At 33.7% G+C, this 12,889-nt stretch overlaps 1 protein-coding gene across 3 annotated transcripts in view; it reads left to right on the top strand.

The window, feature by feature from the left end:
- LOC140434156 (ABC transporter G family member 23-like) overlaps positions 1-12,889 on the top strand; it is a 46,998-nt gene that overhangs the window by 19,979 nt on the left and 14,130 nt on the right. For all 3 annotated transcript variants that reach the window (XM_072522221.1, XM_072522220.1, XM_072522219.1), the window contains 4 exons: positions 4,094-4,230; positions 4,315-4,440; positions 7,391-7,481; positions 8,390-8,620. In XM_072522221.1, coding sequence (XP_072378322.1) covers positions 4,094-4,230; positions 4,315-4,440; positions 7,391-7,481; positions 8,390-8,620 — 585 coding nt within the window. The remainder of the gene's footprint in view (positions 1-4,093; positions 4,231-4,314; positions 4,441-7,390; positions 7,482-8,389; positions 8,621-12,889) is intronic.

Here is a 12,889-nt window from a genome sequence, read left to right as displayed (position 1 = left end):
TGTTGTATGGCCAAATTCCTGTCACACTAAATCCTTTTTGTATATTGAGGTGTAACAGCAAGAGGAAATGAATCTTTAAGAACGATAGGTATATCGTAAATGTTCATTACTTTACCGGGATTAGATCTTAACCATGCATCTGCAGCACTATTAAAATATCTTTTAAGTGGGCCAAATACCGTCCTATCAAGCGGCTGCAACTTGTGTGATGTATGTGGCGAGAAACTTAAAAGAACCACTCCATTTTCTTTGCAAAAATTCAACACCGGAATAGACAAATGAGACTCGTGATTATCTAATACCATCAAAACGGGTTTCTCTTTGCTACATCGTACAAACTGGACGAAATGTTTCATAAACAACAAAAAGTTATCACATGTCATCCATCCAGAGGAATGAGACGCACCTACACAACCAGGAGGTCCATTGGCTACCATAACATCTTTGAATTTCTTTCTCGGAAATATTAAAAATGGAGGTACAAAATTTCCAGTTGCGTTGACAGCTAATGCCAAGGTAACAAGTTGACCTCTTTCTCCAGATGTGATAGCACCTACCTGCTTAGTTCCCCTTTTTGCAATGATTTTTGTAGGCCTTTGGACAGTTGTAAGTCCAGTTTCGTCCATATTGTACACTTCTTGGAGCTCAAATTTATATTTATCATAAACTTCGCCGAGATTGTTAAAAAACTGTGACACATTATGACGATTAAACGCGGTAGCTCGACCCATACTAGTAGCTTCAGGTGTCCGGACTGATAAAGTTCGATGCCTCTTCAAAAATTCATATAGCCAGTCTCTGGAAGCTATTTCATTAACCTTCCAATTTTCCGGAACAGATATTTGGTTGGCTGTTGCATATTGAAATGCAAATTTTCGCAAATCAGAAGTTGTAAGACCGTAATAAATTTTAGCAGAATGCTCAGTATATTCGGCAAGTTCCTCTTCTTCAGCATTGTTAAATATTTTTCTGGCCGTAGCGTAGCCGACTAAGTTCTTGTTACTGTTTTCAGCACCTAAGTTTGATTTTCTTTTCATATAGCGGTGCAATGTCATAAAATTAACTCCATAGCGAGTAGCAGCATCCCTAATTGACAAGTGTTCTTGTAAAACCGATTGCGCCGCCCTTTCAAATTGTTCGGTTGGAATAATACCCCTTGTGGTTTTCTTGGTATACGTTCGCACCATGTTAAGCTATCTGAAAACAACTAAAACAATTTCATGATAGAAAAATTTAATAAAACCTAATCTGTGTTTCTAACATGCTTTGCGAAAATAAATGTAGGTAGGTATGCTATTCATTACAAACAAATTACTATCTACAAAATATGTCTGATCATAATATTGGATTTTTAGTGAAATCATAAATTATGGTAACCATATTGTAACCATTGTAGGTATTTCGATATATTCTTACATTAACGTGTTCGGGGCAAGTTGTTACAGTAACAACCTGGCCCCAGATTATTGTAACAACTGGCCCCACGTGTACGAAATGAGGTTAAGTCAACGTTTTTTTGGTAAATATTGAGAATCAATTACTAACAATAGCATGCCAATAACGAGAAATATATACGCTTCAAAACTAGATAATACACATATTTATACTACTTACCAATTTCTCACAAATAAAAACAAAAGCCACCTGACAACGGTACAGTTTTAGACCCGAAACCACATTCTAAGCAATAACACTATGATGGATGTCTGACTTGAGTATCAATATCCGTTCACAGATGACGGGTCGGTTGATCTAACTTTCCATAAAATATCGGCAACTCATGATACTTGCTGCGTTTTAAAATAATTGTGTAACAACTTGCCCGCGTAACAACTTGCCCCCCTCTCCCCTATTATCTTAATTCAAAAAATTGTTATAATTATTAAGGTCTAAATTTTGATATTATTTTGAATTCCTGCATTTTATAAAGAGTATATAAATGATAGTTTTTACATAAAATAGGACTGTTGTTATTATTTTTATTATTATTAAGGGATAAAACAAACGACTTAACTCAACAATATATTAAAGCAAGAGTTGTAACCAAATTAAAAGATAACTGGGCACTATTAGAGGCAGCAAAACATTTTAACATGAGTAGAACCACTGTTTTTCTATTAATAAAAAATGAAGGGAACAAAAAACTCTCTAAAGAAAGCGAGGGCCTGAAAGACCAAAACTATACTGAATTAAGGTATTTAAAAATAAAATTTATTTTTTGTAATATCTCCATCAGCATTGATAACAGCTTGTAGTCTTCGGTCCATCTGCGTGAAAGGAACTATGAAATTGTCTTCTTCAGAGAGCTTTTCCCAAACCTGTTGTATACCGTGCCACAGCTCTTCAAGATTTTGAGTTATAAAATTACGCCGATACAACCGTTTTATAATAACCCCTCACACATTCTCGATTGGGTTTAAATCTGGACTGTAGCTGGGCCATGGTAAGTTTCAGATGTTGTTATTCTGGAGCCACTGGTTTATTAGATTTGCAGTGTGAACAGGACAATTATCTTGTTGGAGGATAAAATTATTTTCTGGATACAACTATTCTACACTGGAAAACATGACGTTTTCTAGAATATTCAGATAAATCTGCCCAAGAAACCGGCCATCAATACGCCATACCATTCCCATTCCTCTAGATGAAATCCATCCCCATACATTGGCGCTAAAATGACCAGCTGCTCGATATCTATCAACATATAGAGGATTAAATCTATTATTATCTAGTCTATACATATCAATTTTGCCCTTTTTAGAAGATTGAAAAATTTTCTCATCTGCAAATATTACCCTGTCCCAAAAATTTTGATTTTGTAGCTGATGGTTTAAAGTAAATACAAGTCTTGATTGCTTCTGTTGTGGTGTAAGAGCTTGTTCGGTACCTAAGACGCGATGCTTTAATTCTGCGCCAAGTTGTTGTCTTTTTTCCCGGAAACTGTGACATAATTCTTACAGTTCTCGCATCTTCCAAAGGATTCTCTTCGAATCTCTCCAAAAGCGTACGATTTTCATGAGCGGGAGATATTTTTGGTCTTCCAGAACCTTGCTTTCTTTCGAGAGTTTCTTATTCTCTCCATTTTTTATTAATATTAAAAACTGTTGTTCTGCTTACGTTGAAATGGTTCGCTAGGGCAGATAGTGAGCAACCATCTTCTAATTTCGTTACAATTCTTGCCTTTAGTTGTTTGCTAGCATGTGGAGCCATTTTTTGAGGTTGAACGGAATAAGTTATCTGACAAATTTTAAGATGTGGCAGTGACAGTGACAGTATGTAAATATTAAGTATTTATCTTTCAAGCTACACTGCTCAATTTTCAAATACGCTTTAAGAGTCGTATCAGTTTTTTTAGGAAATAGCTGTACTATATATCACACTTTTCACGTGCAAAAAAGGTATGCGGACTCATAGTCTGCCGCCACTATCGGTGCACAGAAAACGAGCGACAGTCCTAGAAGTTTAAAATAGAACATTTCTCTAAATATGTGTATGTTATTACGCGTAGTATTTTTATTTTTTCTTGAATTGTATATTTTCAGTTTTATTGACTACATTTAATATTATTGAGAATCTATAACAAGCATTAATTAGTTTTGATTAAATATTTTCACATTAATGAACTGGTTAAACGGGAGACAATATTTAAATTTAATTTTTTTATGTGCAAAAAATACCAAGTGTTCGCTCTGCTAGTAATGAGAATGTAAACTAATTAAACAGATTATTTTTCTTGTCGAGGACATCCACGTAGGTCAATAAAACAAGTACTACTATCGCCATTTTTGCAAAATTGGTACTTACTAAGATATAAAAAAACAAAATACACACTTGATGATGTTTAATTACCAAAACAATGATTATCGAAAAAGATAAATAATAGAATATTTAAATAATAAATGTTAATAAATACGTCTTAACATTAGGTATTTTAAGTAATATCTCAGTCGTCAGAGACGAAAATGCTGCTGAACCTCTAAAAATCATACGAACAAGCTGAATTTTGCCGAGAATGTCAATTTTAGCACCACAAAAAAAAATGCAAAAAAGTTTTATGGCTAGAAAACATTTACTAACAGTTCTTTTATTTTAGAACATTGCACTTGTTGGCGAATTTACTGTACAAGATGCCGTTTACTATTTCGGAAGAATTTTTTGTATGGATGAAAACGATATAGCTACGAGCTATAAAAAACTACATAAACTTCTAGAATTGCCTCCGGATGATAGGTAATATGTCGGTACAAAATACAAGGATTTCCAAATGTTTTATATTTCTAGCTTAACTGTCAATATTTTTAATATGCTTTTTAGATATTTGAAAAATTGTAGCGGTGGTCAACAAAGACGTGTTTCGTTAGCAGTGGCGTTAGTGCACCATCCTGAGTTAGTAATTATGGATGAGCCAACTGTAGGAATGGATGCAGTCTTAAGAGAAAGGTAAAGAGTCTTAGAGTTTATTGTAATACACATTACCGTCATAATTATCATCATAATCTAGCCTCCAACGTCCACTTCTGGACGTAGACTTCTCACATGCTTTTTCTTAGTCCATTAGTCTCTATTCCAAAATTCTTGTTGTCCAACGATCATCAACTGAGCTTGCTACTGTCGTACGGCCGTAGCGTCCTCCATAGTGTTTGGGACTTCTTGACTACCGGAATATCGTAAGTTTTTCTCCATCCTTGTGTTCGTGGAGTTTAATGTGAATTGGGCTTTTACGTTGCTAGAAGTTTTCCAAGCATCTGTGGTCGACAAGGGGACACCGGCAACCAGAATACTCTAACAGTTCGACTTTCTTACAATGACTTTATCTTACATGAATCTGAATATATGCTTAGTATTCTGGGCACAGTGTATACCTCGAATTCCACAGAGATTCCACAAGACAGAGGCACAAGAATGCCGACAAAGTGTTGACTCTTTTACTGCCCCTTACTTCGTGTCACTACCTTTCGCAAACAATATTTACTATTAACGTAAGGTTTCTGGCGACGAAGCATTATCGCAGCTCGGCCACTGAGTGGAAGCCCGCTCGGAACTTTTATTTGCTCTTTACCGTCAACGGCCCTAATGAACGCTTTGTCAGTCCGACACGATCAGAAATAGTTTTAAAGATCACTGTCTTTTCCTATCATGGCTGCGTAATTTGAGAGAGTGGTTTGGCTGTACCACTAATGAACTCTTTAGGTTAGCTGTAAACAAGGTCAGGATAGCCTTGATGATTTTCAATCTCCAATAGGAGTGGCACAAGAAGAAGAAGAAGTCTTTTCCTATTTTAATGGTCGTGTCTATCTGGCAGGGAACGTTCTCAGTCAACAGGCCGGTTCTTGTACCTCTTTATGGTTCGAGTAATGTCGTAGCCACAGCTTGGTATTTACTCAACCATAAAAGAAGGGTTTCTTCAAAGTCTTCTTTTTATTTCGACGTCTTCGACGAAAAATCGTTACTTAATTAATAATAAAACTCAAAGTAGTAGTAGTAGTGGCACCAAGCCAACAAAGTCTAGCGGTGCTGGTAGTGTAAGACGATTAGATCCCGATCGGAAGATGTGCTGTTCTTTTATACACTTTGTGTTTGAGAATTCGCAGCAATCTTCCGCCGGGAGGCCAATGACAAATCAGTTAATAACGAGCTTTGTGATTGGCAGGCCAAAGTAACAATGTGTGTCGTGATTGGTCACTTTGGCGACACTACATGACCTGCTCAGTTATATTTTAGTGATGTTATTCTTTCAATAACGTCTGATACTCCTGGCTTTTGCGTATCTACCAATACATATTAGGTATTCTATTCGTAGAGAAACCCCTAACATTATTCTCTTCATTGCTCTTTCCGCAACTTGTAGTTTACTCACTGTTTTTCTTGTGTGTTTTAGGGTTTCTGCACCATAGATCATCACTGGAAGAATACACTAAATAAATACTTTTCTTTTCAGACGCATTGGAATAAATATCGTTAATATTTCCAAATGCAGCCCAAACTAGGTTTATTCTTCTCTTCATTTTTTCGATCGTTTCGTTGTTTCGACTTATTCTGATCTCATGGCTCAAAAACTTGTAGGAGTCAACTGTCTCGATGTTCTTGTCTTCAACTGAGATTTTTGCTGTGGATTAAACTGGTCATAAATTTTGTTTTTAAAGAATTTGTAATAAAACTCACTCTTTTCTTTTACCATATTACTTTTTACACACATTATAGTATTCGACAAAAAACTATACTTCTTCTTTTTGACATGAATTCTTATGCAGTCTACATTTTTTTTAAATAATTTTTGCTCTTTCTTGTTCAATTTATCTTATACTAGCTGTACGTTTTTCCCGTGATCTACCTTTTTTTTCTTTCTTTGATCTCTTTGGGTCCATTATCCTCTTAGTTAAAATGTTTTGTACCATTCCAACCCAACTGTTTCCTTCCAATTTCTCCAGTAGAGAATCTTGATTTATCTGTTCTCTAATTTCTTTATTTCTGTATTTGTTCATTTCGGTATTTCTAGCAATCCTTCTAAGATATTTTATTGATATTAAAAAGATGAATAGTCTAAGTCTAGAAATAAATTAAATGCATATCCAATATTCTTCTTTTTTTTTATGTAGATATAACTCTGTCTGTTTTTCTATGTGCCTTCGTAAGTTGTCATTCCACCGTTTTCCTGGTCTTCCTACTGATTGTCTTTCTATTGAGGAACCGTCTTTTTCCATCTTTACTACTCTATTTGTTGTCATTCGGCTTATATGATCGTTCTATTCTACTCTTCTACTTCTTACTTAGAGCTTGATGTTTTCCACCTTGCATCTACGTCGTATATCTGTACTTCTAGCTCTGTCCCATAGTGTTTTGCCATCAATTTTTCATCTCTGCTATTTCTAACATCCTTTTTGTCTTTTCTGTGTCAGGTCTGCCGCATATATCATTATTGATTTGATGATTGGTTTGTAAATTCTGCCTTTCAGTTCTTTCCGGATATTTTTATTTCTCCATATTGTTTCATTTAGGCAACCTGCGGCTCTGTTTGCTCTATTCACTTGAACTTCCAGTTCTGTTTCGAGCTTTACGTAGCTAGAGTATGTGATTTAATAAATTAATTCTAATTTTCTGGGTCCGATTTGTCTCTTTTTGAAGAGAGGTATTAGGATGCTTGATCTCCATTCTTGAGGAATTCTGTTTTCTTATATCCATACTTAAATGAGAAAATACATTAATAAGTGTAAACTTATTCCATAAATCATTTATTAGGAATTAGAGGACTTCAACTTAAGTTTTTTGATTGTAATGATAAATTTCTTTATAAGTTCCTGGGTTGTAACTTGTCTGGCGCTTTACCCAGTTATTGGAATTGATATTCTGGGTATATAAAATTCTTTCTATATATAAAAAATATTTGTTGCAGGATATGGAACCATCTAGTACAAATAACGAGGGAAGGTACATCTGTGATTGTTACCACACATTATATAGAGGAATGTAGACAGGCTAACAAGGTATATTTATTATTTTAATTTTATATCTGTGTAGTTTTATGTATGCTAAATAATATAATAGATAAAATAGTGCTATTGTCGCATGGAGATGAGGTAACAATGATCATTGGAGACTTCAATACCAGAATTGGCACTGGTGCTTAAAAAGATAACGTAAGAACATACAATAACAGCACAAGAAGTGACAGGAGAGATATACCCATCCAATTTTATGCATAAAAAACCCTTTTAATAGCCAATAATATTTTTTAACAAACAATCAAGAATAAAATAATAATATCGTATGGTATTTTTGCTGGGAAGATCCTTTCGCATTGTTCTGGTACCATTGCATGTTTAACTCTTAGGTAACTACTGTTGATGCGCATTAGCCCAGGGGGACCGACGGCTTTACGTGTATTCCGAAACACGATGACTGTTCGTAAAATTTTTAGAGATTGGATATTTCGTTGTCAGTGCCGGGAATTCAACTCGTGCCTTGTGGATTGAAATCCCTATACCTTGCCGTTGAGCTCAGACTGCCACAACAACCCAGAAGATTATATCGATCAAAGTAAAGGAAATATCGTCAGAAATCCCATTGACTCTATACTCCACCCACACCTCAATAGAGTTGTAAAAATTTGTACGTTCTTTTCCTTTGGAGTACTTATTCCTGTGATTGATAATAATGCCAAGATAGTTCTCATTCTCTATTTTAAATAGTTTTTCCGTAAACTGCTAACTTTTTATCATGGTCAACTATCTTGTTCAACAGTATCTTCAATTCCTCGAGAGTTCCTGCCAAAATAACAGTATCTTCCTCATATCTAATGCTGTTAATTGGTGTTTCATTGACACCTTACACTTACTTCCTTTTCCAATAAAATTAAACTTATTTCAACAACAAATTTTTTACTCATTTCCAGATAGCTTTGATGCGAGACGGAATTCTTTTAACCGAAGAATCTCCAACACGATTGCTTACTTTGTTCAACAGCGAAACACTGGAAGAAGTTTTTCTGCAGTTGAGCAAACAACAAGAAGAAGGAAGACTAACAGGACTACCTGAACTAATTGAAGACGCGCAGAATGGTCGACAAAATTATGATATCGTGAGCAATACATCTATAAATGAAATTGTTCGTGAATCTACAGAAGTGAGTAGAAGGGATTTGTAAAAACGTTTAACTTTCAAACTTGCTCGTAGATAAAATCGTTTTCATATTCGAAAATCTGATTATTACTTTTTTAATTTAAACTAATTTGTTTATAATAACACAGGCCATCGATGAAAAAACTTTTTTGATAAAATTACCTCTATCTACTGTCATCATATTAAAAATGCTGTATCACCCACCATTCTTTCACATTTTAACATTAAAAATTACATAATTGCACAATTTAAAAAATATCAGAGCAACATTACTGACTTTGTAAAAAAGATGTATTTTGCATATCGAGGGGTTCGAGCGAAAACCCGATAAATGACAAAATTATGAAATCCGGTATTTTTATTTCTTCTGTATTAAAAACACGTCTTCTATCACTGAAAAAATTTTTAAATTGATATTAACATTGTTAAGCTCAATAATTGATAAAAACCAAACATGGTAAAAACCGTTAACTCGTATTTTTAAATAACACCAACCCGATATATAACTTTACTGATAAAAAATACTTTGAAGTAAATATATTTATAATATGAGAATCCGGTAGAATCATTTATCTTCTTTTCCTGTGTAAAGTTACTAATTTTATTAGAAATATTTCTGAGTTAAAAACAGATAATTAATTTTATCGGAAATAGAAATTCATAATAAATTTCTGAAATATAAAATCAGTTCTAGGAAAAATAAGCTAGAACAACTTAACTGCTTTCTTTTTAAAAGAAATTCACAAGTTAAGATTTTAAAAATATATAAATACATTTATCGGATATGAAGATTACAAAGCTGTTAATTTTAACAAAATATATTCATGCGAAAATCCAATAAAGAATTTTATACTACGACACTTTATTAAATTTCAGCACATTTTTGTCCTGCGAAAACCCAGTAAATCAATTTTAGGTTACACGAAGTACAACGATTTACCTTTTCTGGTCGGTAGTTCTGATTAGTTCGCTCATGTCTGAACTTGATTACGGACGTTGCGTTCTCTAACAAGTATAGTTTGATGTTGAATTGTGATGAACTCTGTAGAAATTACTGGAGTCTAGATTTTAAATCTAGAAAAAATTTTATTTTGCACAATATAACTGTAAAACAAATTATGACTAGACTTGTCCTTAAAACTTCCAAAAGAAAGGAACGAAAATTTAGCAAGAAATGTTTCTTTCCACTAGCTAACAACGAACGGATTCCAGTGTGCCAAAAGTTTTTTACAAAAACGCTGTGTATATCCCCAGATGTTATAATAAATGCTGTAGCTAACAGTGATTCTACTGGTTGCTATTCTAAAGGAGACAATCGCGGAAAACAGGAACCAGTTAACACAACAAAGGCTGAAGATGTTCAATTTGTTAAAAGTCGTATTGAATCCTTTTCTGTCATGGAATCTCATTATACCCGAAAGGATACCATTAGAAAATACTTAGATCCCACTCTAAATATCAAAAAAATGTACCAGCTTTACTTAGATAACTGCATCGAAAATAATCGAGACCCTGTTGCTTTACGTAAATATCAATCAATTTTTTGTGAAGAGTATAATCATAAGTTTTTTCACGCCAAAAAAGGACCAGTGTTTTATCTGTGCTAAATATGCTAAGGCTGATCTACAGCAGCAGAGAAAAAACCTTGAAATAATCTACGAAGAACATAAAAAAACAAACGAAATTTGTCAGGCCGCTAAAAGAATAGATAAAGACACGACATTTATGTCTGTAACATTGGATTTACAAGCAATTTTACACATACCCAAAGGATCTATTAGTCAATTACACTATCGTAGAAAATTGGTAGTATACAATCTTACTATTTGGGAATCACCGCTACCCAATAACGCATATTGCTTGTGCTGGAATGAAATGCATGGCAAAAAGGGTAGTTCTGAAATCGGAACTTGTATGTATTACTATTTAAGTGAATGCTTAAGACCTGAGGTTAAGCATGTAACAATTTTTTCAGATACTTGTAGCGGTCAAAACCGCAATCAGTTTATAGCCGTACTGCTGTTGTGGATCGTACAAAATATCGACCAATTGGAAATTATAGAACAAAAGTTCTTAGAAGCAGGACATACTTATATGGAAGTGGATTCTATGTACTCGGCAATAGAATCTGCAAGTAAATGTAACTTGCATGAATGACGAAAAATATATTTCAAACAGCAAGAAAACAGAAAATGAAGACAGTAGACAATGTGAAACATAATATAGGCCCATACAAGGTAAAAGAAATAAAATTTAATGAATTTTTAGAATTAAAGTCACTTGCAGCAAATATATTGCAAAACAGAACAGTAGATTCTGACGGTAATACTGTGCAGTGGTTAAAAATCAAGAGACTAAAATATATTAAAGGTTAAAGAAGGAAAATTTTTTTCAACTACGATCTATCAGAAGAATTAAAGTGTTTAAACATATCAGAAGATATTGGTTTGAATTCAAAAAAAACTCCTACTCTACGGTCTAAAAGGCAAAAACAAATTTTATCCCAAAAAGCAACCCTAGACTTACCAACTCCGGGTAATTTACCAAAGTTATACAAAAGTACTCTTCCAATAAGCGAAGCAAAAAAAAAGGATTTAATGAAGATGTGCCAAGAAAACATTTTTCCGGAAGAGCTGCATGCTTGGATATCAAGTTTAAAAACAGGGAATAATGTCTTAGATCGAATTCCAGACGTAATGATGGGAGAAGAATCGGAAGAAGAAGATATTACCTTTTAATTTCCTAAAAAGAATGTAGATTATTATCTGTTTTATTTGAATAAAACACAGTTCATTTTTATTTTATAATTAACAAAATTAAAAATAAAAACCAATAAAATCAAATGTTGTACTCATTCAGCGAGGAAAAACCTGATAAAAATCATGTTTTATTTTTTTTTTGTAAATACCTTTTAAAAAGTTAAACTAAAAATAAATTATTCTAACTAAACATTAAATTCTCTACTGTTTGGCTTTAACAAATATTTGAAACAACTTCCTATGACGATTTTAAAGCCTCTTCAATGTTACGAAAATCTTTAATCGCGATTATCTCCAAACAATGATTTTGTTAGTTATCGGGTTTTCGCTCGAACCCCTCGATATTTTGGTGTGAAAATTGGTCACCAAGACAAAGACTGGACTCCTCATAATGTATGTTATGTTTGTGTTGAGGATGTAAGGAAGTCTTCGAAGCAAGAAAAAAAGCTTTCAGATTTGCAGTGCCTATGGTATGAAGAGAGCAAAACAATCATTCAAATGATTGTTACTTTTGTACTTTCGATGTTTTTGGATATAACTAAAAAAATAAGAAAGTGATTGTTTAGCTTAACCACCCGTCTGCTATCCGTCCGGTAGAGCATGGACCTGAACTGCCAGTCCCTGAGTCTCCTCTACGTATCGATGATATTTTAAAGACTAGTGAATCAGGATCTATTGAAAGTGGTCCAGGAAGTGATGGTGAATTTTAGAGTCCTTCAGAAAATTTACAACCACAGTTGTTTACACAAGCTGAGTTGACTTAGTAAGAGATTTGGGTTTAATGAAAAACCAGAATTGCTTGGCTTAAGACTAAAAGAAAATAATTTGTTATCGCCTGGTATATCTATTTACAAATACAGGTACAGAGATCAACAGTTTGCTGAGTTTTTTAGTCAGGAGGGAGATTTGGTCGACTGTAATGATATTGGTACCATATTGACTTTATTCCTGGAAATCTGGGTGATGTCAGTGAAGAACAAGACAAACTACTCCACCAGGATATCAAGGTGATGGAGAAACGATATCAGGGACGTTAGAGGTTCCAACATGATGGGTGATTACTGTTGGTCACTTCATCGGGAACAACAGAGTGCATCGCATAGGAGAGAAAGCTACTCGAGAAGTTTTTCAGAAAAAAAAAAAAATACAAAAGAATTGACTCCCGAAATTATTGCACAGACCTATACAATTACAAGATTAAAAATTTGATAGAAGGTATTATTCTAGTAACGTATCATTTTAATGTATTTCGGTATTTTGTCTTTTTCAAATTATTTTAATGTAGAATAAACTAGTGTCATAATGTGGGAAAACTGTTGGTGATACGTAAAATCTAATTTCAGATTATTTTTTAGCGCCAAAACATACTTTGGATTAAAAAAAGTAACTCGTTTCATTTTAAAGATAAAGAGTTAAAGTTTAATTATACAGTAGAAGATTGATTAGAATAGAATAAAACACTAACATTTTTGGAAAAACAATATTTTTTTAACAATTTAAACAAATTACATTGT

The sequence above is a fragment of the Diabrotica undecimpunctata genome, chromosome 2, assembly GCF_040954645.1.
Source record: "Diabrotica undecimpunctata isolate CICGRU chromosome 2, icDiaUnde3, whole genome shotgun sequence".
Taxonomy (NCBI): Eukaryota; Metazoa; Arthropoda; class Insecta; order Coleoptera; family Chrysomelidae; genus Diabrotica; species Diabrotica undecimpunctata.
This window is presented reverse-complemented; position numbering and strand designations above follow the sequence as displayed.